The 25,379-nt window shown below is 41.4% G+C and overlaps 1 protein-coding gene across 19 annotated transcripts in view; it reads right to left on the bottom strand.

The window, feature by feature from the left end:
* Positions 1 to 24,907, bottom strand: part of KANSL3 (KAT8 regulatory NSL complex subunit 3) — a 43,625-nt gene extending 18,718 nt beyond the window's left edge. For 4 of the 19 annotated variants that reach the window (XR_012003308.1, XM_072768151.1, XM_072768156.1 and 1 more), the window contains exons 1-10: positions 24,774 to 24,907; positions 23,473 to 23,737; positions 20,224 to 20,394; positions 11,093 to 11,183; positions 10,766 to 10,951; positions 2,433 to 2,564; positions 2,074 to 2,190; positions 1,731 to 1,832; positions 1,551 to 1,622; positions 106 to 180 (exon numbers count right to left, since the gene is read on the bottom strand). Coding sequence is in view for 17 of the 19 variants with exons in the window: in XM_072768151.1 (XP_072624252.1) it covers positions 106 to 180; positions 1,551 to 1,622; positions 1,731 to 1,832; positions 2,074 to 2,190; positions 2,433 to 2,564; positions 10,766 to 10,951; positions 11,093 to 11,183; positions 20,224 to 20,394; positions 23,473 to 23,687 (1,161 nt within the window). In the remaining 2 variants the exon portion in view is untranslated. The other 15 variants (XR_012003307.1, XM_072768150.1, XM_072768154.1 and 12 more) reach the window with 12 other exon arrangements.
* Positions 24,908 to 25,379: the final 472 nt, after the last annotated feature.

Genomic DNA, 25,379 nt, shown 5'->3' with positions numbered 1-25,379 from the left:
AGTCAGCTGGGCAACTATAGTCATTAAGCACCAATTTGTGCAATGCACACCCCCCCTTATTCTCACCAGCCACTGACCCAGTAATCAGCTGCACTCCATGCTTACCCCTCTGGGACCATCCACGGTAAGTAAAGGAAACCCAAGGCAGACAACCGCAGTGACATACTCCATCACTGACACCTAGAAATAATACAATAGTTTGTCTAAAGGTCAAATGACTTTACTGTAGCTACACCATACCCAGAGTCCAGAGGTGGTCCAGACTTATCAGCTAGTCCCCATCTCTTCCTCCCCAGTACTAATCCCCAGGAGAACCAGCCAGTGGCAGCAGTAAGATCATAAGACACAAGATGGAGCCCTGAGAGAACCCCAGCAGAGGGCTGAACCACAGGACGGGAAGTTCAATGCTTCCATCCTATTAATTCCTATACTTAAGTCCTCCTATTCACTTTTCTCTCCAGTGATAGCAAATGCAACCAGGAGAGCACAAATGTTGCTCTTCTCCCTTAAATGAAGAAAATCTATTCCTTTTTAATTTAATGGTGAGCTCCTAGGCACCCCAAATTTGTTGGAGCAGTTGCTGACTGAATTCTGCTATTCCCAAGACCAGGGTGTAGAGGGAGGTAGCCTCCTTCCTCCAGTGGCCCTAGATGTCATACTTAACCACACTACATGAAGCAGTATAGGCTCCACTTACTTGATCCACTTGAGAATAGGGGCTTTGGACAGGTCAGGAACACTTATGCAAACTAATGTACATATAAATGTATGTAAAATAATTAAGAAAGGTTCCTTGAGGTCTTAGAAAGGAACAGAATATGAATACAACATCAAATTCCAAAACTATTAAAATTTATGCCTGCTAGTATCTTTTTTTAAGGTAGGAGAATAGTACATACATTTGGGAGTGGAAGAGGAATATTTTTTTTCAGAGATATATGCTGAAATATATACAAATGAAATGTTTGGGATTTTCTTTATTATTAAGACTCCAATTTTATTTTATTTTTCAAGACTTTATTTATTTATGAGAGAGAGAAAGAGCATGAGCAGGGGGAGGGGCAAGGGAGAGGGAGACACAGACTCCCCACTGAGTAGGAAGCCCAACTCAGGGCTTAATTCCAGGACCCTGGAATCATGACCTGAAGCAGAGGCAGACGCTTCATCAACTGAGCCACCCAGGCGCCCTATTTGGGATTTTCTTCAAAATAATTAGAGGAGAGAGAAAGTGGGCAGGGGTAAGATGAAAAAACCTGGCCATGAGTTAACTGCTGGTAAAGCTGGGTGAGGGGCCCATAGGCTTTATTTTACATCTGTTCTCCTTTTAGGTTTCTTTTTTTTTTTTTTTTTCCTTTTAGGTTTCTGCTTAAAATTTCCACAATAAAGTTAGAAAACAAAGTTAGTCTTTTATGCTTTAAAATGCCGTTTATATAGGCAGATCATCTACCACAGTGTCTGGAACATAAAAAAGGACTTAATGGTAGCAATCAGCAGCAATAGCCTATTATTCTATCCCAAGACAACTTCCAAATGAGATGGGAATTACTTACGTGACAGGCCACCAAAGCTCCTGTATTCCAACCAATCAAGATAATAGGTTTGTGGGGGAAATGGCTGTGAATCTTTGAGGGAAGAGAAAGAAGACAGTAAGACAGGAGGACATAGCTGGGTGCAAAACAAGCCCAGCATGCTGGGCATGCCACAGTGAATTGAAACAAGGGCACTCTCACCTCCAATACTTTGCTTCTCACTGCCCCAATCATATGCTCGAGACACTGCAGAACTCCGACCCCACTACCATTGTTCAGCAGATGGGTGGCTACAGGGATGACCTAAAGGAAAGAAAGTGCCAGCCATGCCAGCAGAGATAAGTTTCTAATCTTCTCTCAATTCTCCTTAACCTACCCTAAATCCCTTCAACTTTAGATAAGCACCATTCAAATTAAAAACAAAGAGTGGGGGGATGCTCAACACTTAAGTCCATCCATTTGGACCCCCTCCCACATTCCGTCGCCTCAGTCCTTCAAGACTCTACTCCAACCAGGAGATAGTTCCTCTTATTCCCACACATACCTTGCCTAAGCAGGACAGCTGAGACTGCCAGAAGCGGTGGCGGCGTGAGGTGGGAAACACGGAGCTAGAAGGCCCGGAGGAGGCAATGAGAATGAGAGGAGAGCCAGGGAGTTTGCTCTAAGGAAGAAGAACCCCAACAGAGAACCAGTGAGAGAGAGGTGTTACTCCACAAAATCCTAAGCATCCCAATACCTTTCTTATTCCAAACAATGCTAATTTCCTTATGAAACTATGCTAAAGCACTATATACAACCAGTTATTAATGGGAAAAGTTATTTATTATCCTCTTACTAAGGTTCTGAGACTGAATTCTAAAAATTTCATGGGCCATAGTTAAATTCTGAGCTCCTCTGACTTACTGGTTTGTTATGAGAAAGCACTCCCACAGCAGGATCCCAGGGCCTCTTCAGCAAGAGGGACAAGGCCTCAGCTCCTGCAGCCCCAGTCTTTGTGTTAGATGACACAAGCATCCGGTCAATCAAAGTAGGGATCTAGAAGCAAAAGCAAAGATGCTTCCAGTGAGAAGCAGGAGACCTACCCACTAGCAGGAATTGGGTGGGAGGAAAGAACCCCATTATGAGTCACAGACAGACTTCAACTAAGCCTTTCAAACTTTACTTGGGGGCAAAAGTACAAATAAGGAGATAGTTGAAAAGTATGCCTCCCATCATTAAAGGTAAATGGGTACAATCCTTTAGAAAGAAATCTGGTGATATGTATCAAGAGACTTAAATTTAGTGCTATCCCCTTCCCAAAGGATTCTACTTCTCAGAACTTTTCCTAACAAAATATATCAAAAATGGGCAGCCCCGGTGGCGCAGTGGTTTAGCGCCGCCTGCAGCCCAGGGCGTGATCCTGGAGACCGTGGATCGAGTCCCACGTTGGGCTCCCTGCATAGAGCCTGCTTCTCCCTCAGCCTGTCTCTGCCTCTCTCTCTGTGTCTCTATGAATAAATAAATGACATCTTTAAAAAAAAAAAATCAAAAATATACACATGGGGCTTGGGGCGGGTAGGGGTGTGTGTAAAAGACAAATTAATTCTCAATAATGATTAAGGAGAAAAAATAACCTAAATATATCTATAAGAGAATGATTAAGCAAGTTATCCATGTAACTAGGTATTAAGGTTAATTTAAAATATTTAAAAGAATCTGTAATAACATAGGGAAATAACTTTGCTAAAATGTTAAAGAAAAATAGAAAACATAAAAATTACCTCTACTCAGAAAAAATGCTATTAGAAAATATGCCAAAATATTAATAGTTATCTTTATGGAGTTATGGACAGCTTTTTTCTTTTTAGATTTCTGTATTTTCTAATATCCTCAATGAACATCAGTTGATTTTATAAATTTTTTTTAAAAATCTGCATTTTCCTCTAGAGTATTGCCTTCAAGCTTTGACACTTTAAAGAAATCTGTTATTGTGCCCAAAATAATATTTCCTATGTACTGTGTGTACTGTGACTTATACCATATCCTATTTTTTACTAGAAAACGTGACCTCATAGATGTGTAAGTATAGGTTTTGGACATGCTGATGCTTACACTGAGAAGAAATATTTCTATGAAAAAAAAAGGAAGAAGAAATATTTCTGTGAATTCCATATTACCCACAAAAGGTCAAAGTGACCTAGGGGAAAGGAAAGATTTTCAAATGTTTAAAGGTAGTCTTCAGGGATCCCTGGGTGGCGCAGCGGTTTGGCGCCTGCCTTTGGCCCAGGGCGCCATCCTGGAGACCCGGGATCGAGTCCCACGTCGGGCTCCCGGTGCATGGAGCCTGCTTCTCCCTCTGCCTGTGTCTCTGCCTCTCTCTCTCTCTCTCTCTCTCTCTGTGACTATCATAAAAAAAAAAAAAAAAAAAAAAAAGGTAGTCTTCAGAAAAGCAAAAAAATTCTGAGAAAGTGGAGAATGAAAAGTACTATGGTGATGCAGGTTGTAAAGTCAGCCCATAGCTAATGCTATCCCCAACAGTGAAAATCTGAGAGCTTTTCCTCTAAGATCAGGAACAAGATAAGGATGCCCACTCTCACCACTTTTATGCAACACAGTAGTACTATTAGTCCTAGCTGGAGCAATTAGACAAGAAAAATAAAAGGAATCCAAATTAGAAAGGAAGAAGTAAAACTGACACTATTTGCAGATGACATATTCTATAGAGAAAATCCTAAAGACCTGACCAAAAAGCTTTTGGAACTAATAAACAAATTCAGCAAAGTTGCAGGATACAAAATCAATATATAAAAATCTGTTGCATTTCTGTACACTTGTATCAAACTAGCAGAAAGGGAAATTTAAAAGACAATCCTTCTTACAACTGGATCAAAAAGAAAAAATACCTAGGAATAAACTTAACCAAGGAAGTGAAAAACTATGCAATTAAAAATACAAGACATTAATGCAAGAAACTGAAGAAAACATAAATAATGGAAAGATATTCTGATATTCTGTGCTTATGGACTGGAAAAATACTGTTGGGGATCCCTGGGTGGCTCAGCAGTTTAGCACCTGCCTTCGGCCCAGGGCTTGATCCTGGAGACCCGGGATTGGGTTCCGCATCAGGCTCCCTGAATGGAGCCTGCTTCTTCCTCTGTGTCTCTGCCTCTCTCTGTGTGTCTGTCTCTCATGAATAAATAAATAAATCTTTAAAAAAAAAAAGGAAAAATACTGTTAAAAATGTCCAAACTGGGCAGCCAGGGTGGCTCAGCGGTTTAGTGCTGCCTTCAGCCCAGGGTGTGATTCTGGAGACCCGGGATCAAGTCCCATGTCAGACTCCCTGCATGGAGCCTGCTTCTCCCTCTGCCTGTATCTCTGCCTCTATCTCTCTGTGTCTCTCATGAACAAATAAATGGAATCTTTAAAAAAAAAAAAAAAATGTCCAAACTACCCAAAGCAATCTGCAGATTCAATGCATACCTATCAAAATTCCAATAGCATTTTTCACAGAAATAAAATAACATTAAGATTTGCATGGAACCACAAAAAAAAACCTGATTATCCAAAGCACGAGAAAGAACAAATCTGGAGGCATCACGCTCCCTGATTTCAGGCTATATTAACAACCTGCAGTAATCAAGAGTATTTTTATACATACACATAGATCAATGGAACAGAATAGAAAGCCCAGAAATAAAGTAACACATATATGGCATCTATGGTTAGTTAACTTATAATAGAGAAGCCAAGAATATAGAATGGCGAAATAAATGGTGTTGGGAAAACTAAACAGTCACATGCAAAAGAATGAAACTGGACCAGTACTTTACACCATACACAAAACTTAACTCAAAATGGATCAAAGACTTCAACATAAGACCTGAAACCATAAAATTTCTATAAGAAAACATAGGTAGTAAGCTCCTTGACATCTGTCTTAGTAATAAGTTTTTGAATCAGACACCCAAAGCAAAGGCAACAAAAGCAAAGTAAACTATTGGGACTACATCAAACTAAAAAGCTTCTGCATAGCAAAGGAAACCATAACAAAATGAAAAGGCAACCTACTGAACAGGAGAAGATATCTACAAATATCCAATAAGGGGTTAATACCCAAATTATATAAAGAACTCTTACAACTCAACAGCAAAAAAAATAATCCAATCAAAATGAAGATCTGAATAGACATTTTTCCAAAGATGACATACCGATAGCCCACAGACACATGAAAAGATGCTCAACATCACTCATCATCAGGTAAATGCCAATCAAAACTACAGTGAGAAATCATCTTACCTCTGTTAGAATGGCTATTAGGAAAAAGACAAGAAATACCAAGTGCTGGCAAGGATGCGAGATAAGGGAACACTTGTGCACTCTTGGTGGGAATGTAAACTGGTGCAGCCACTATGGGAAACAGTATGCAAGTTCCTCAAAAAATTAAAAACAGAACTACAATATGATTCAGCAATTCTACTTCTGGGTATTTACCCAAAGAAAATAAAAATACGAACTCAAAAAGATATATGCATCCATCCCCATTTTCATTGCAGCATTATTTATAATAGACAAAAAATGAAAACAACCTAAGTTATTTGAATGGATAAAGAAAATGGGGTGTATGTACACACACACACACAATGGAGTATTATTCAGTCATAAAACTGAAAAGAAATCTTGACATTTACTACAACATGTATGGATCCTGAGGGCATTATGCTAAGTGAAATAAGTTAGACACAGAAAGACACTGCATGATCTCACTTATATGTAGAATCTAAACTAAAAAAATAAAACAACAGCAACAAACTCACAGATATAGATAATAGATTGGTGGCTGCCAGAGGCAGGGGACTGGAGGTGGACAAACTAGGTCAAGGGTATCCAAAGGTACAATCTTACCATTTTAAAATAAGTAAGTCATGGAGATATGATATTCAGCATAGTGACTATAGTTAATATTGTATTGCCTATTTTTTTTAAGATTTTATTTTATTTATTTATTCATGAGAGACAGAGAAAGAGAGGCAAAGACACAGGCAGAGGGAGAAGCAGGCTCCATGCAGGGAGCCCGACTCAGGACCCGATCCTGGCACTCCAGGATCACGACCTGAGCCGAAGGCAGCGCTAAACCACTAAGCCACCTAGGCTGCCCTGTACTGCCTATTTGAAAGTTGCTGAGAATAGATCTTAAAAGTTCTCATCACAAGAAAAAAATTTGTTAACTATGCACAATGACACATGTTAACTAGACTCATTGTGGTGATCATTTTGGAATATATACAAATATCAAGTCATGTTGTACAGCTGAAACTAATAAAATGCTATATATCAAAAAGTTCAGGGATCCCTGGGTGGCGCAGCGGTTTGGCGCCTGCCTTTGGCCCAGGGCGCGATCCTGGAGACCCGGGATCGAATCCCACATCAGGCCTCCCGGTGCATGGAGCCTGCTTCTCCCTCTGCCTATGTCTCTGCCTCTCTCTCTCTGTGACTATCATAAATAAATAAAAAATTAAAAAAAAAAAAAAGTTCAAAGACAATACAAGAAAATAAGCTGCCCAGGCAATGACAAGAATGGACAGTAATACTATTTTAAAAAGAACAAGACTAAAACGATTTCTCCCTGAGAAATTAAGGGGGAATATATCATCAGACTACCTCAGCTTAATTCAGGAAACAAATGTTCATGCCACAGCTGCTGTTACAAGGCACCAGGCTTATAATCTATGAGGGGTAAGGAAGACAGACACACAAATAACAAAAGAGGCTATTAATAAGTGCCAGAAAGAAAGAGAAACCCCACACTGCTGATTCAAACCATCTGACAGAGGAGGAGAAAGTCAAGAGGCAATTTTCCTCTGAAGATGCAGCATGTGAAATGAGATGTGCTCTGCAGAATTCCAAGAGAACATGGGGAAAATGCTTTCCAATCAGACACTAGACACTAGAAAGAAGCAAGACTGTAGGGCTTATTCTTTGCAACTTATTCTGTAACTACAAGCCACTCAACACCTTGAGTAAGAGAATCTGATCTGAATTAGACTTCAAAAGCTTTTATCTGGCAGCAGAGTACAACTCTGAAACAACAAAGTCTTGAAACTCACTTTCCGCCAATACAGACTACTTAGAAATAATTAATCAATACCAACTTCTCTGCTTGGAGCTGGTAAACCAAGCCTCACTGGTCTTTCCAACACTGCATTCACTCTCAACAAAAAATTAAGAGGCTAGGGTGTATACCCTCTCTGCTCCCTTCACAATGGCTCTAATGCTGAAAGTAGCTGGCCCAAGAGCATGATCCCATTCACCTTCATTTCCATCCAACAGGTACAATTAAAAGGAAGTAAAAGACCTTTACTTTAAAAATTGTTAAGACATTAAAAAAAGAAATTAAAAATGACACAAGAAAATGGATATTCTATGCTTATGGATTAGCAAATTTAACATTGTTAAATGTCCATACTACCAAAAGCAATCTATAGATTCAACTCAATCCATATCAAAATCCCAATAGCATTTTTCAGAGAACTAGAACAAATAATCCTAAAATTTGTATAAAACCACAAAAGAGGGACGCCTAGGTGGCTCAATGGTTTAGCACCTGCCTTTGGCCCAGGGCGTGATCCTGGAGTTCCAGAATCGAGTCCCATATTAGGCTCCCTGCATGAAGCCTGCCTCTCCCTCTGCCTGTGTCTCTGCCTCTCTCATGAATAAATAAACAAAATCTTTAACAAATAAATAAAACCACAAAAGACCACAAATAGCCAAAGCAATCTTGAGAAAGAACATCAAAGCTGGAGGTATCACGTCCCAGAATTCAAGATATACTACAAAGCTATAATAATCCAAACACCATGGTATTAACACAAAAACAGACACATAGATCAATGGAACAGAATGGAGAACCCAGCAACAAACCTACACTTACACGGTCAATTAATCTATGACAAAGGAGACAAGAATGGGGAGAAGACAGCCTCTTTAATAAGGAAATGGTAGGGCCGCCTGGGTGGCTCAGCAGTTGAGCGTCTGCCTTGGGCTCAGGGCGTGATCCTGGAATCCCAGGATCGAGTCCCACATCGGGTTTCCTGTGTGGAGTCTGCTTCTCCCTCTGCCTGTGTCTCTGCCTCTCTCTTTGTGTCTCTCATGAATGTATAAATAAAATCTTAAAAAAAAAAAAAAAAAAAGAAATGATGTTGGGAAAACTGGACAGCTACATGCCAAAGAATGAAATTGGACCACTTTCTTATACCATACACAAAAATAAACTCAAAATGGATTATAGACCTGAATGTGAGATCTGAAACCATAAAACTCCTAAAAGAAAATATAGGCAGTAACCTCTTGGACATTGGTCTTAGGCAACATATTTACAGGTACGCCCCTAGGGCAAAGGAAACAAAAGGAAAATAAACTATTGGGACTACACAAAATAAAAAGGTCTTGCACAGCAAAGGAAACCATCAACAAAATGAAAAGGCAATCTCTTGAATGGCAGAAGATATTTGCAAATGATATATCTGATAAGGAGTTAATATCCAAAATATGTTAAGAACTTATGCCACTTAACAACAAAATAATCCAATTTAAAAAATGGGCAGAGGACCTAATAGACACTTTTCCAGAGGGCATATAGATCGCCAACTGACACATAAAAAAATGTTCAACATCACTAACCACAAGAGAAATGCAAATCAGGGGATCCCTGGGTGGCTCAGCGGTTTAGCGCCTGCCTTTGGCCCAGGGCGCGATCCTGGAGTCCCAGGATCAAGTCCCACGTCAGGCTCCCGGCATGGAGCCTGCTTCTCCCTCCTCCTGTGTCTCTGCCTCTCTCTCTCTCTATGTCTATCATAAATAAATAAATAAATCTTTAAAAAAAAGAGAGAGAAATGCAAATCAAAACCACAAAGAGTTACCACTTTATACCAGTAAAGATAAGAAATAACAAGTGCCAGCAAGGATGTGGAAATAAGGGAACCCTTGTGCACTCTTGCTGGGAATGTAAATTGGTGCAACCACTGGGGAAAACAGTATGGAGGTTCCTCAAAAAATTAAAAATAGAATTACCTTTTGATCCAGTAATTCACTACTGGGCATTTACCCAAAGAAAATGAAAACACTAATTTGAAAAGATATATGCACTCTATGTTCACTGCAGCATTATTTATAATAGCCAAGATACGGAAGCTACCAAGTGTCCATCCATAGATGAATGGGTAAAGATTACGTGGTTTATATACACAATAGAATACTACTCCCACCATAAAAAAGAATGAGATCATGCCATCTGCAAAAACATGGATGGATCTAAAGGATATTATGCTAAGTGAGGTAAGTCAAGGAAAGACAAATACCATATGACTCCATTTCCATGTGGAATCTAAAAAATAAAACAAGTAAACAAACTAAAAAACAGAAACAGATTCATAAATACAAAGAACAAACTAGTGGTTGCCAGAAGAAAGAGGGTTGGGGGGATGGGTGAAATAAGTGAAGAGGATTAAGAGATACAAACTTCTAATAATGTCACAGAGATGAAAAGTACAGCATAGGGAACAGTTAATAATATTGTAATAACATCATCTAGTGATAGATGGTGACTACGCTTACTATGGTGAGCAAGGAGTAATGTAGAGAACTGTCAAATCACTATATTATACACCTGAAAGTAATAAAACACTGTATCTCAACTATACTTAAATAATAAAAATTAAAAATAAATTTAAAAAAATTTAGCGATAAACAACCAAAGTATTCATTGTGAACTTGATAATCTAAGAAAACAAGAGTCTGTCAGTAGAGGAACCACTCCTGAGAGCACAGCCTAGAGTGGACAGTGCTGGAAATCTTCCCACCCCACAGCCCTGTACTCGGTGAACACCTAAGTCTGCTTCTGTCCTCATTTTCAACATGTCTCCCTGGTAAACCCTTCACCTTCCCCATGATAATTCAATTCTTTTCTCACCTCACCTCAGAGGTGACTCAAACCACAAGCTGCAGGGCTGGAGAGGCTAAAAGTACATTTTGGTTTTCAGGCCTCACACTTCATCCTGGAGACAGCAGGGCTAAAGACGTTTACACCAGACAAAACGTAAAATGATACCATGTCTCCTATTTTTAATAGCAAAGCAAACCTGTTAGCTTCAGTCATGTCCTCCAGGCTGACCAGGCAGTGACCTTGCCCAACCCCACTTTCTGAACCTACAGCAGAGGCTGGCCAACCTAGGACAAGGCGCAGATGCCAGTCATAACCTTACCTTCCCTTTGAGTGTCTGCAAAGCATCTAGGTAGGCGGCCAGCATGGGCAGACTCAACGTCTCCACCAGGGTGGTATGCAGCCACTGGATCAGCTTGGTGTCCCAGCTCACACTTGCCAGAGCCTGCCGCACTCTCCTCGCACACTTGTCCACAGCAACACGGCGCAGCACTGGCTCATTGCAAGCCTAGAAGATGTAAGTGAAGTGGTAATACATGAAGGCCACCTTGTTAATAACTGGGGCAGGTGGCAAGGGAACAACGAGTTAGTCAGCCAGTAAGGCTAAACTAGGGAGGGAACACCATGGGGCCATTTTCTGGAGTCTTACCCCTTCATTGGCCAATCGGGCAAGGCGGTCAGACTGCAGGGCTTTGAGGATCTTGTTAAATAGCTTGTTCTGGGCCATTGTCCAACCAGTCCTATAAGAGAAACTCAGAGGAATTAAAGTCAAACATCCGGACACTCCTCATGCATGTACATTGTACAAAGATGTTTTCTGTCCACAATATGAAACAATATAACTCAAAGCAGCTTAATGCAAGACCACTGAGCTAAAGCACAACACCTAGATTTTGGTCCCAATCCTGTCCATAAGTCACTTGAGCATACATTTGTATTAATATATACACAAGTCAAAACCAGTTATGAATGAAGTTTTTTACAGTGCTAGCAAAGCTAATTATTTATCTAGAGGCTAAAATAATCCATTAATAAAAAATAGCATGGTACCACTGCACAGATGTATTTGAATTTTACAAGTTTAATATTTCACATAAAAAGACAGGATAAACAAGCATTTCAATGTACTAAAACCTCAGACTAAGAGGCCTATTTAAATTACATTTAAGAATATAAACAGGAATATAACAAATGAAGCTTTTCCCTAATACTGCATCCCATACTACTACTCTCCCTTTTCCATGTATTATTTTTTATATTTTTCTGTATACTACACAATTAACAAATTTCCTTTTGAATGCTCTGTTCCATATAAGTTAACACTGTACCATCCCCTCATGACACTGGCATACACACTTCTACTTTGATTAGGGAAGGCTTTGTGTATCCTCCTCCAATTCAGCAGTAAACATCCACAATTAGAAACTAGTTCTACCGCTTTTGTTCCCACCTCATCACACCTAGTACAGTGCAAGGAGCTTATTTAAGTCTCCCCTCAGCCCACTCCTGGCAATCTTAACGACTCTAATACTCCAACTCTGGACAGTAACCTTTCTAAAGAGACTAAGAAAAGGTAATAGAATATGCTCAATTAATATATGTTTATCAACTCTCCCTACCACACACACACACAAAGCTAGTGATTAAGTTACCTTTAAAAAAACAATTTATGTGGATGCCAGACCCAAATGAGAACCTGGAATGAGATCATAGTAGCATTTCAATCAGTAAGGTTAAAGTAAATAGGGCTGAGACAACCACTACCCAATTGGAAAAAGAAAATCTGGACCCCTACGCATCACTCTTTACAGCAAAATAAATTCTAAGTAGAAAAGTTAAATATGAAAAAATAGTTACTAATAGGAAAAAGTGGTAAATACATACATACATATATATATATATATATATATATATATATACACACATATCCCAGAGTGAGTAAAACTTTTCTAAATATGACGTAAGACCTAAAAGCCATAAAAAAAAAGATAAATGTTAAAGATACAAAGATAGGGAGGGCTAGGGCCTAGGTGGCTCAGGTTATGATCCCAGGGTCCTGGGATTGAGACCTGCATGGGCTCCCTGCCTAGCAGGGTGCCTGCTTCTCCTTTTCCTCCCTACTTGTACTCTCTCACTATCTGTCTCTTTCTCTCAAATAAATAAAACCTTTAAAAAAATAAAGATATGAAGATAAAAATTTCAAACTTCTACAAAGGAAAAAACTAAACTATTATAAAGTCAAAACACAATGGAAAAATAACTGTCATTTCATCGAAATAGAAAAAGTCACCAGAAAATTAGTGAGAAAATGATAAAATATTCAAAACAAAAACAATGGGCAAAGAACATGAAAAGGCAATTCACACAAAAAAATTAGTCAACTCCCTCCAAAATCAAACATGCAAATGAAAATCATAAAACATTATTTTTCACCTATCAAATGGGTAAAATTAATTTAATACTCTGTACTGTGAGAGTATAGGAAAACAGGTCCCTCCATACTTTGTTGATGGAAATATAAATTAGTACAATCTTTTGGAAAGTCAATTTGGAAAATCAATTCTGGGGAAAAAAAATCAATCAAAATAACCTAAGGCAGATCATGTCACTCTGCTCAAAGGCCTTTCATGGCTCTACTTCAATAAGTTACAAGCACGTCCCTCCTTGCAGTGGCCTATCTGGACCCTACTGCCTCTCTAACCTGATCATCCATGACTGCCCCTGACTCCCTGAACTTCACCACATTGCCCCACCCTACCTGACACACATACCCTATATGCTTCCACAACACAGACTAGGCCCTGGCCATCCATTCCTTCTACCTGAGACCATGGCTCCCTCTCCAATCTCTTTCAGGTCGCTGCTGAAACATTCATTACCTTCTACTGAGGCTTCTCCTGACTCACTCTTATTTAAAACTACCAATACCCAGATTCCTTAGTCCCCTTTCCAGCCGTGTGACCACCTCCTACTCTACCCATTTTACTTCTTTGTTTAGTGTGTCTCCCTTTGCTACAAAGTAAAGTGCAACATGGCAGGGATTTTTGTTGGTTTTAAGTGTTATATCCCCAGAATGTAAAACCGTGCCTAGCACACAAAAGACACTTGAACATCTGCTGAAGAATAAATAAATGGATGAACTGTAAGCATTATGCATACTATATTCCAAGTCCTGTAAACGGCTGAGTGCAGACTCCAACCCTTATACTCCGTACCACAATAAGCACTGAGCAGGAGAGAATGCTGAAACATGATCCAGGCTCAACTGTAAACTTAGCCCTTCACCGTGCCTGGGTGGGCAAACTGAGGGAAGCTACTTGAAACACCTTCAACAATCTCAACTTCTCTTATAACAGACTAGTATCCTTCCCATCATACACCACCAGCAAGATACCCTCTTTTTTACAGGTCATCTAAGAATACGAGGAACATGGCCAGTAAATATGCAGATGGAAGACAAATTACCCTGTTATTCACTTTCTGCAACTATCCTACTGTCCTTAGAAAGAGTAAATACCCTCTAGAAAGGGACAAAGTTAACAGGCCTTCATTTCCTCTGTAAAATAAAATCTCTCCCTATTACATCTCCAGTTTCACAACTGACTACAGTTACACAATCCAAGAGAATACTACCTAGGAGTCCAGACTAACCAGGTCTGCAATAAAGAACCGGCTATGTGTCCTCAGTCTCCTTGACTATAGAATAGATGTGGACGACATGGCCTCCAAGGTGGCTTCCAGCAACCAAAAACTCAGGTAGTTATGATTACCGACGGGAACAGAAGTTGTAAGAGAGCAGCTGGAGTCCACGATGGAGAATTCAGAAGCAGCCTCTATCTTCAGTAACTATCCTTGCTACAGCTGAATCCCTTAACCCCCCAAGCCTCCTGCCTTTTCATAACCCCTTTGTGAGGTACTAAAGGCAGACTTAGGTTTTGTGGAATTGTCCTTTTTCTTATTTTCCTCTCATTCTCTTGGTTTAATTCCTGGTATTTCATCGGGATTTAGTCAGTTTTTGTTATGGTTTGGTATTTCAGAGATTTCTGACTTGAGAGGTGGGGAGAAGCTTCAACTCAACATCGGGACTCCGGATACCTTGGGATCAGCTGCTTGTAGGGACAAGCAGCTCCAGCCTATTGGTTTTCAATCTCATTTGCCTTCACATTACTTAAATACACAACACATGGACATGAATAGTCGCTTTCTCAAGTATACCGATTCTCAGGTGGGCTTGGAAATCCAAGGATCTATTTCCATATTAACACACCTCTTTGTTTTTAATGCCTGGTTCTACCCTACTGGTGGGCATTTAGGTTGTGTCTCTTTTATTGCTTTATAAACAGTTGCAGTGACCACCCTTCCTTTCCCCACCATACACACATCTGTCTACATCTTTACACGGGCATGCAAGTATCTCTGTAGAATAAATTTCTTGAAGTGAAAATGAAAGATCAAAAGCTATCTGTGTCGAAAATGTCTAATTTCCAGTTCTGTGAAAATAGTATGAATAAAGAAACTGCAACACCTCAAAAGTGTTATTACACTGTAGCCTCACCTCTGGCAATCATGCTCACTTTTAATCAAATAGGTTAAGGAATGAATACAATTTCTTCATGTTCAACAATCTCATGCTTTCTCAAAGTCTATCAATCATGTTGCAAACTTTAATTCCAAGGACTGAGAATGAGGTATAATTTATTTACAAGGCACCAACAGCATTTCCAAAATTATCCTGTTCTTTATTATATAACAGGATGTTTTCTCTATTCTTTTTTACTCTGTATTTATTCTAAAACCCAAAATGATGGAAGCAAGAAAAATGATGTGAACAAAATGGGAGGGGGGCTAGAAAGCTACTTAGAAATTACTACGATACACCAATGACAGCTGAAATTAAATTGAAAAACCACAATGTTGAAAGTCTAAAATCCCAGAAAAAGTTCTTAGGATTGTTGCTAGATACATAACAAAGTGACTCCAAGAACTGAAACGTGTTCTCTATATTTTGTCAGCTTCGTGGGAGGCTGGAAAATTAAGTGGGCAGAAAAAAAATGATCTAACCCAAGATTAAGATAAAGAGCATGCAAAAGATATAATTAAGGAAAAATTTAAAAACAGGAGACAGAATTTTAAATACAAGTCTAAACAGTCAAATAGCTGATGGGAACTGTGGTGAGTCAATGTGTTCCCCCCCACCTAAACCAATTCAATTTTCATGAGTGCAAAGGTGCCTTTTCTTCATTTCTTAGATGAGATCAGATAATCTCATATTCCCCCTGCTTTGATAGAACCTGACTGATGTCTGACCTCTGGCTCATTGTATCCAAAGCAGCCAAAGTCACACTGGTCCCAAAAAAAGCCAGATATTTTCAAAGGCAATTGTTCTTTCTCTGATACTGTTACAAGGGAGACTAATTCAGTATTAAAATGTCTAAAGGATTTAACTCGAAGTCAAACTGAGAGAGAGAAAGAACACTGGAAAGACTGAATAGGCCACATTTATTTTTTACATATAATTCCTTGCTTAGACAGTAGGAGAAAGGAAGAAAGGAAGGGGGGGAAGGGAAAAACAACTCAAAGATCTCTGACTCAAAATTTCGAACATCCAATCTAAAATTAATACACAGATAGATATATACAATACTGAGAGATATAATTAGAGCAAATTTTAAAACAGAGAGCAATTTTTCTTTGGCTGATTTCAAAAGTTCTGAATTTTAAAATAAGACAACCTGCTTAAGGACAATAGATACTTTTACTGAAATGCTGGGAATGTCCTAAAATCCATTTGACCATGCTGAGAAATATCATGTGTCAGGAGTATTTTGTTAAATATCTTTCAAAAGCTATGCATCTGAGGCACCTGCGTGGCTCCATCGGTTAAGCGGTTAACCATCTGCCTTTTTTGGCTTGGGTCATGATCCCAGGGTCCTGGGATCACCTGGAATCAGCCCGCATCAGCAAGGAGCCTGCTTCTCCCTCTCCCTCTGCCCTTCCCCCTGCTTGTGCTCTCTCTCTCTGTCAAATGAATGAATAAAATCTTAAAAAAAAAAAAACAAAAAAAAAACCTGTGCATCTAATTAAACTTGGAATTTGACAAAACATCTGGGGAAAAAAAAAGCCAGTCCAACTTCCTCAGAACAGTGCTATACCAGCAAATATAAATCATTTTCAAAGGTTCTACAAGTCACATGACTTTGACATGCAGACACAAGAGCATGATCTAGACCAGAGGTCAGCAAACTTTTCCTTAACAGACCAGAGTGTAAATATTTCAGTTTGTGGGCCACATAGTCTGGGTTACAACTATTCAACTCTATAGGTATAGCGCTAAAGCAAACACAGACGATACTTAAATAACGTGCATGGCTGTGTTCCAGTGAAACTGTATTTATGGACACTGAAATCTGAATTTTATGGGTCTTTTAAATTTTTTCAACTGTTCGTAGCTCATGGGCCATAGAGAAACAAGCAATGGGTCAAATTTGGCACATGGACCACAGTTTGCCAACCCCTGATCTAGGCAATTAAATCAGGCACAGAAGAATATTTAAACTGTTTTACAAAATATTAGGCATTACTAGAGAAAGAGTCAGTTAGGGGTAGGAGGGGGGCCTTCATTATCTATACACAGAAAGCTATATAAAGGCAGTTTCTACTAAAATAATTCAAGAGGGGGGGAAAAGGCTTTGACAGAAAATTAAATTTCTGACTCTACTGATAGATCAGTAACTTCTAAAGAAAAACAGATTTCTAGGGCACCATCCTACAGCCCATGAGTTCTTGATGTGGGAAACTGTAATTTTACAGGATTTTATACAGGAAGAAAAGAAGCAGCAATTTAACAATCAAGTCAAGGGAAAGAATGGCAACAAGATGATTATAATCAGAGCAGAGGGAACTAACTGCAAGCTCTACACAGGCTACACATCCAGGATTCGGGGACAAGGTCATAAAATGGTGACCTCTGAAATTGAAGCCAATAAGTATCATCAAATAATGAAATTAGCTGTGTGCAAAAGTGACCTACCTGAAGAGATGGTTTGTAAGCCTGTTGCTAATGAGAGGACTCCTCCAAAATCTCATCAGACACTAAAAAACAAATAATCTGAGATAAACTGAGCGCTAATTAATCATATCAATCTGTGGCAATGTCATAACAGAAGGATGGAAGGTCCACATGGAGAAAGACAAGCCAAAGATAAGACTCTGTCAGTGTTTCTCTGCAGGCCTGGGCAGGTGATGGTGTGCCCTGGCCTACTCTGTGAGCCCATCTTGCTTTGAAGAAAGATGGGTGCTTCCAGCTGCCTTGTTGAAGGAGGGTGCCTCCAGGGCAGACTGTCCACTCACCACCCACTTCTGGAACAGAATAGCTTCCCAGACTCTCCTACTGAGAACTGATGCTCTGGCCAGGCCACCCCAGTGTCTCATCTGCCTTGCAAGGTTATTTCTCTTCTTATAAATTAAGAATCAAATATTCATATGCATTAAGTCTCTGATGACTTTGTTAAGTATGAAAAGTCCCCAAAAACCTCTTAATCATGACCATGGGTGAACAGATAAAAAAAACCTCATGCAATTCTCCCACACGGTTTCATAAATTGCAAACTGAGGACAAGGCAATCAGTACCACCACAAAGGGATACATAATGGTGTGAGGCCACCTTGTTCAGCCACCATTACTGGTCTCTCTTTTTAAGAGATGTGCCCTTAAAGAGAGGATACACAGCCAAGAACACTGAGCTCTGGAGTCAGACAGCTTGTTTTGAACAAATTCCTGCTCCATCATTTCCTAAACTAAGGTTTCTTAAATTCCCTGAGCTCAGTTTCTTCATCTTATAAAATAGAGACAAAGAAGGGATATAGCTCAGAGAATTATTGTGAGGATTAAAGGAAATAATGCATATGAAGTACATGACACAATGCCTGGCACCTAGAAAGCACTCAACAAATGGCAGTTCGTTTTTGGTACTACCATTGTCACTATTTTTTATTATTATTAACTATAACAATGGCAATAAATTATTTTGCTGCATTCACTGACTCCGGTAATACTCTAGTAGTTAATCTTCATTCACAGCGGAAGTTTCCTTCTTTAGCTGAAGCTCTGGAGAGCATTTCCTCTTCTTTGGGCACAACATTAATTCCAACTCAAGACTGCAAACAACTTCACAAGCTCTTCACCCAGATGCAGAACTGCTCCTCCTTCAATAGCGACTACCTTCCTCACACAAGCATACCTGTTTAATCTCACTCCTCACTTCTGACCAGGCTCAACAACCATGCCAATTGCCTCAAACCTCCTACCCTTCTTCCTAATTACCTCCTCCTCTTCCATTATTATAAAACAAGAGCTCTCCAACATTATGGCAAGTTTACCACCTACACACTCCTGATGTGAAGATTTTAACAATCCCTTACACAGTAGACAGAGCAAGAGCCATCAGGCAAATGCAAATTAAAGCCACTTTGCATCTTCTAGAATGGTAATAATTTAAAAAAAAAGAGGCAGACAATAACAAGTGTTGACAAAAATGTAGGAAAACTGGAACTCTCATACACTGCTGGTGGGAATGTAAAATGGTGTAGCCCCTTTAAAAAAAAGTTGGAAATTCCTCAAAAGCTAAACAAAGTTACCATATGACCCAGCAATTCCACTTTTAAATATATATGTAAAAGAACTGAAAACATATGTCCACAAAAAAATAAGTACACAGATGTTCATAGCAACATTATTCAAAATAGCCAAAAAGTGTTAGCAACTCAAATATCACAGATAAACAAAATGTGGTATATGGACACAATTTCAACAATAAAAGGGAATGAAGTATTTGACTCATGCTACAACATGAATGAACCTTGAAAACATTACGCTAAGTGAAAAAAAGCCAGACACAAAAGGCCACATATTGTATGATTCCATTTATATGAAACATCCAATAGGTAAACTTAAGAGTCAGAGAGCAGACTGGTGGTTGCCAGAGGATGAAGGGGTTGGGAGGAAATGGGTATGGGGTTTCTTCTGTGGATGACAAAAAATGTTCATCAAATTGACTGTGGTGGTGCATATACTAAAAGCCACCGATTGTACACATTAAACAGGTGAATTGCATGGTATGTAAGTTTTACCTTCATTAAGTTCTTATGCCATAAGTAAAAAATAAATGTGTGCCAAAGGATAACAAATGGGTCAGAGAGGAACGGGGGTCCTCTGGGTCGGTAGGAAGCATGGGAATAAAATCAGCCAACAGACTCATGAAAACTCCCTCAAAACCACAGACTGCAAATCTATTTTTAAAAGCCATTCAAATCAAACATCTGTTAGCTTTTCAAGTGACTCCAAAACATTTTCATTACTCTAGTTATAGACTATATAAATACAGTAACTTAGAAATGTACTCTTATTTAATGGCTTGTTTGTTTATAGTCTGGCTAACTCCAAAATCATAACCTCTAATATATGAGATACAGAACTAGTCATACTAGTCACATTTAATTCACTTACTTATTCAACAAACATTTATTATATGCCTACTACGTGCCAGGCAGTGTCCTAGGTGTCAGGGATGCAAAGATGGCTGAGACACAAGCCCTCCTCTCCAGCACCTCACTGCATCCTGAGCTGAGTTATAACAGAGTTAAGAAAACATTCTGACACCTGTGGCTACAAATGAAGTAAGCTCCTAATAGATGTGTTTCAATGAAGATGATGATATAAAATATTTACAATGCAATGACCATTAACCCTGTAGTGACTAGTCCTCCAGAGCAGCAGCCTACCTGTTGACATGCTCCTCCCAATCCTCTGGTGGAGGAGGGGCATCTGCATCCGTCCTGGCGAAGATGACATGCCGTTCACACTCATTCATCACGCTGCGTGCCTTCTGATTGTCATAGAGCGGCACAGGGGTTGATGTGACTGTCTCCACATCTATTGGGACGTCTGATTCACTGTAAACAGGTGAGGAAATAGGACCAGGCCACACGTACTTCACACAACACAGGTGTTTAACGATCATCTGGTTGCCAAAAAATGACTCTTTAATATAATCAGCTTTAAAGTATGCAATAAGCACATTATACCCACAAGAAAATTATGATCCAAAGTCATCTTTCCCACACTTGTCTAGATCTCTGCCCTCTGACATGCTGTTATGTGCTGGGGGAATACAAAGTCATTTTAAAACAAGTGTAGGGATCCCTGGGTGGCGCAGCGGTTTGGCGCCTGCCTTTGGCCCAGGGCGCGATCCCGGAGACCCGGGATCGAATCCCATGTCGGGCTCCCGGTGCATGGAGCCTGCTTCTCCCTCTGCCTGTGTCTCTGCCTCGCTCTCTCTCTCTCTCTCTCTGTGTGTGTGTGTGACTATCATAAATAAATAAAAATTAAAAAAAATAAAATAAAACAAGTGTATATAAAAAAATGACAAATAGCTATTGATTTTAAAAGACAAAAATTTTCCATAAGCAAACAGATGACTGCCTAGATGTGCTTTCCAATACAGTAACTATAAGCCACAATGCAACTATTTAAATTAATAAAAATTAAGCAGAACTAAAAGTTCAGTTCCTCCATTACACTAGCTACATTTCAAGTGCTCAACAGACATGTGGCTAGCAGCTACCATATTAGCACAGATACAGAACATTTTTCTCATCCCAGAAAGTTCCGCTGAACAGTGTTCCTCCAGTTTTAAATTATTCATACAAACCTTCCCTTTCACTATCAAGTCAACTGGTAGCTAATTATATACTATAAAAGCATATGATTCTCTAAGACAGATCACCTGGAATGTATACACCTTAGTTATTTAACTCACTGTGTAAGGAGCCTAGAACAGAAACAAATAAAAATGGACATGTGATAGATCTTTCATATTTTAAAATGTTGTTAATGATATCCTAGCGCCATAAGGGCTGGGCTCTTCACTACACAAAAGTTAGTGCATGCCCATCAAAATGGTCGACTGGCTGTCTGCCAAACAGAGTTTTAACTTTTTGACCCCAATGATCTTATTGCATCTATTCCCAATAGTTGCAATAATTACATCATTATGAAATGAAGTAAAATAATGTGCAGCTAGATTTGGTGGTAGTTCAAAGAGCTGATTATCTTTTCTGGACCAGACATTGGACTAGGCCCTTGGACTTGTATGCCTAAAAGAAAACTCTGGATTTCACCTTTCCAAAACTATCCTCCACCCCCTAGGGGCCTCACTCCTGGTCTTCCCCAACTCAAGGCACTACTCAGCTACTCAAGCCAAAAATCTTACTCACCCTAATTTCACCGTTGCCCTTAACCCTGGCCTGTCTTTCCAATTCACCACAGGTATTGTTGCTCAACCTATGAAATATATCTCAAGGTTATCTTTTTTCTTCATCTGTACTATTCCTGCCCCTATTCAACCTATCATGATCTCTGGCCCCCATTACTGCAATGGTCTCCTAGCAGGTCTTCTATGTCCACTCCTGAGCTATATCTACTCAACAAAAATTCAAAGTGATATAAATCCAATCTCTAGTTTAAAATCCTTTAATGACCTCTTACCACTCTTAGCATCAAATTCCTATATGAGGTAGCCTCCACCAACTTCCCTAGCTCCCACTAACACCCTCACTACAAACCATATTCCAGACAGAATGACCTAAAAAGTCCCTAGAACATGCTAATTCCCATTTTCAGGACCTATACATGGAGATGGTTTATAAGAGGTAATAATTTTCTAAGTACTGAAATGAGCAAGTCCTCGGAATCTCACTTTAAGAAAACATCACAAACATCACAAACATCCCAACACAGGAGTTTCAATGTTAGCAAGAAGCTATAAAGGAGCTCTTGCAGTTATGCCCCATGCCAGAGGCATCAAGATTATGCTAGATTATCCCTAAAAGTCACAGATTCCCCTACCCTGTTACAACTAAAACAGCCAACCAAATACTGCCCTCATTGGGAAATAAAGTAAAACCAACTATTCTATTCTCATTTAAAACACACACATCAGGGGCAGCCTGGGTGGCTAGGCAGTTTAGCGCGCAGTCTTCGGCCCGGGGCGTGATCCTGGGGACCCGGGATCAAGTCGCGTGTAGGGCTCCCTGCGTGGAGCCTGCTTCTCCCTCTGCCTGTGTCTCTGCCTCTCTGTTTCTCTGTGTCTCTCATGAATAAATAAATAAAATCTTAAACACACACACACACACACACACACACACACACACATATCATGGTACCTCTAGCTCATTAAGGCTCAATGGGAGGTAAAAAGAAGCAAAATACAAGATTTCTATTCACCAACAAACCTAAAACTTGTCCTAGAGGAAACATTAGACATTCGATTAGATTAAAACAAACAAAGAAAAAATCTCTTCCCCCCAAAAAAAGTTAACAAATTAAGGGCATGATTTGATCATCAAAATAGTATATATCAACTGATCTTGAAATAAAATTAGAATACCTTAAAGCTCAAAAGAAGTGCTAAACAAGCTGATTTAGGCCAAATGTAATTGTATCACATATTACACAGTAAGTTTATGAAAAAAATCCTTACCCTATAATGTAAGCCAGTTGAAAATACAATCACACCTAGGAAGGGTTAGTATCAACCCATGGGTGACAAGCTGAAAGCAAGGTCTTGGAAAAGCTCCTAAACTTTGCTGGGTGAAGCCAGGAAAAAGAAATCGCATTCCCTTAAAAAAGTCATTGTTGCCAGTGTTGGAGCAAGCCAGAACACTGGACTAAAAGAAAGGAGTCTAATCATGAGCGGCGATTTTTAAAACTCAATTCTTCAGTCTTTTTCTTCGCCAGCTAAATAATCCTCTTTCCATACAAGTCCTATTTACTATGGGGATACGTTGTTTGCTTTCCCAACTTGTTAGAGGTCTTGAATGCAGATGTCTACATTAGAGGCGGGATACCTGAAGTGAACATCCAAGGCCCCCATACAATCGCCCACAATAAAATCCTCTCTAATCCCCACCATCTGGTGACTGTCCAGTTAGGGCAAGGGCAGCCCTGGGGACAGAGAAGCCCAAACTCACATGGTACTTTCGTGCTGCCTCCGGGGAGTAACAAAGAGCATGCGCGTGGGGCGGGCACTACTGGCATCTGGGTGGGCACTCCATGGCTTGGCATAGCTATGATCCAGAAAAACCAGGTCCAGCTCCCGCTCGTGCACTGAAAGCTGAAAGAGCAGCGAGGTGCCCATGCGCCGCGCTGAAGTCTGGAAGTCCCTCTCCCCACCGCGGTGGGCCATGTCAGTAGAGGGCCAGCAAGTCAGAGAATGGGTATCTGCATGCTAGTCACCTGCAGCGAAAAAGTTTCGGTTTAAGTCCATTCAAAGATCCTAAATCTCTTCCAACCTAGAGTATCGAATATGCATGCTTCTCACTTTTGTGACTTTCTATCATTCGGAACTGGGTAATCCACTACGCCGCAGACCCTTGCCCATCATAGGAAGGGCTCCCGAGATCCCACACCACTCCCCCCTCCCCCCCCAAAAAAAACTATGGGCGCCATAGGATCCTCCATATTCACTCTACAAAATTCAGCGTTTACGGAGAGCCCGCTGGCTCCACTGTTCACAAAGGCCTCACATGGACACATGCTAAACTTGCTTGGCCAGCACCACAAACTCTTGGGCGGGCGGGCGGGCGGGCAGCAGGCAGGGCTTGGGCAAACCACGGGACTCACAGACACTAATTCCCCCAGGACGGAGGGTCTCCCCCGCTCCGCGGCTTCGGCCCACCCCGACACCTTCGTGGAGCCAGCTCCGCGCCCGAGGGAGCACCCCCCCTACAGCACGGCCTGGGCCTCTTTCGTAGGTTAAAAGTTTTGCAACTACTTTGTAATAGTCTAGAGTCCCCAAAACACGCCAACGAGGGCTCCTGCCCCGGGCACGCAGCAAAACGCGAAGCCAGGAGGCGCCCTGCCCCCGCCCCGGTGGATCGTCCGCGGCAAACCGCCCGGCGCCCCACGTACCCCTCGGGGTCTCGCCGCCGAGCCTCCAAGCGCCCCATCTGGCGGGCGGGGCTTATAATTCGCACTTTACGGACGGAGGCGCCAGCTCGGGGCACAGAAGCGACTCGGCCAAGGTCACCGAGAGTTCGCGACGAGGAGGAGCCGCCTCGCACCCGCCTCCCGCCCGCGTCACGGGCCCGGGCCCGGCCGGGCGCCCGCCTCACGGCGGCCCGCCTCTGCCCCCGCCGCCCGGCCCCGGGCTCTAGCCCCCAGCCCCCGCATGCCCCGGGAGCCCTGAAGCCCTCGCCCACACTCCCGCTCGCCCGGGCCGGGCCGCGACCCGCCCGAGCCGCCACCCCGCCGGGGCCGGCCCTGCCCTCACCCGCAATCGCCGGGCCGCGCGCTCGGCCCGGGCCGAATCCCTGCGCGCGTGCGCGTTACCGCCTCCACGCCCGGCGCCCCGCAAAACGCGGAAGCGGATTCCCTCCCGAGAAGGGTGGTGAGCGGCAAAACCCGGAAAGGGAGTGAGCGCCTGCGGCCCCAGGGGCGGGAAGAGGAGCGCCCGGAGGCGCGCGGCTCTCGAGCGCAGAAGTCCGCCCTGAATGCAGAGTCGAAAAGGCTCCTGCTGCTGAGGCGTCTGAGGGGGCAGTGCCGCTCCAGGTAGAGATCAGGCTCAGGGGGTTGGAATCTCAGCTCCGACCCGAAACCCCTTGGCTTTACGACCCCAGCAAGATCTCAGCGTCGCCCTCACCCCTGAATGTGCAAATACTTCCCCCCCCCGGGGGAGGGGCGGGGGCTGGGAGAATGAACTGGGTAATGCCCTACCTGTCAGGCGCACAAAGAGATCTCAGGATGGTGATTACCATGAGGGCCCCCCAGGGTGTCCTACAACGAAGGGATTGGGGGGGTGTCTTGAAGGGAAGTCACCTAACGTTGGACTCTGAAGGACCAGGCCATTGCAGAGGGATTGGAAAGGTTAGTTGGGGCC

Source organism: Canis lupus, chromosome 11 (genome assembly GCF_048164855.1).
Source record: "Canis lupus baileyi chromosome 11, mCanLup2.hap1, whole genome shotgun sequence".
In the NCBI taxonomy this organism is placed as follows: domain Eukaryota; kingdom Metazoa; phylum Chordata; class Mammalia; order Carnivora; family Canidae; genus Canis; species Canis lupus.
Note: the sequence above shows the minus strand (reverse complement) of the source record. Positions and strands in the feature narration are given on the sequence as shown.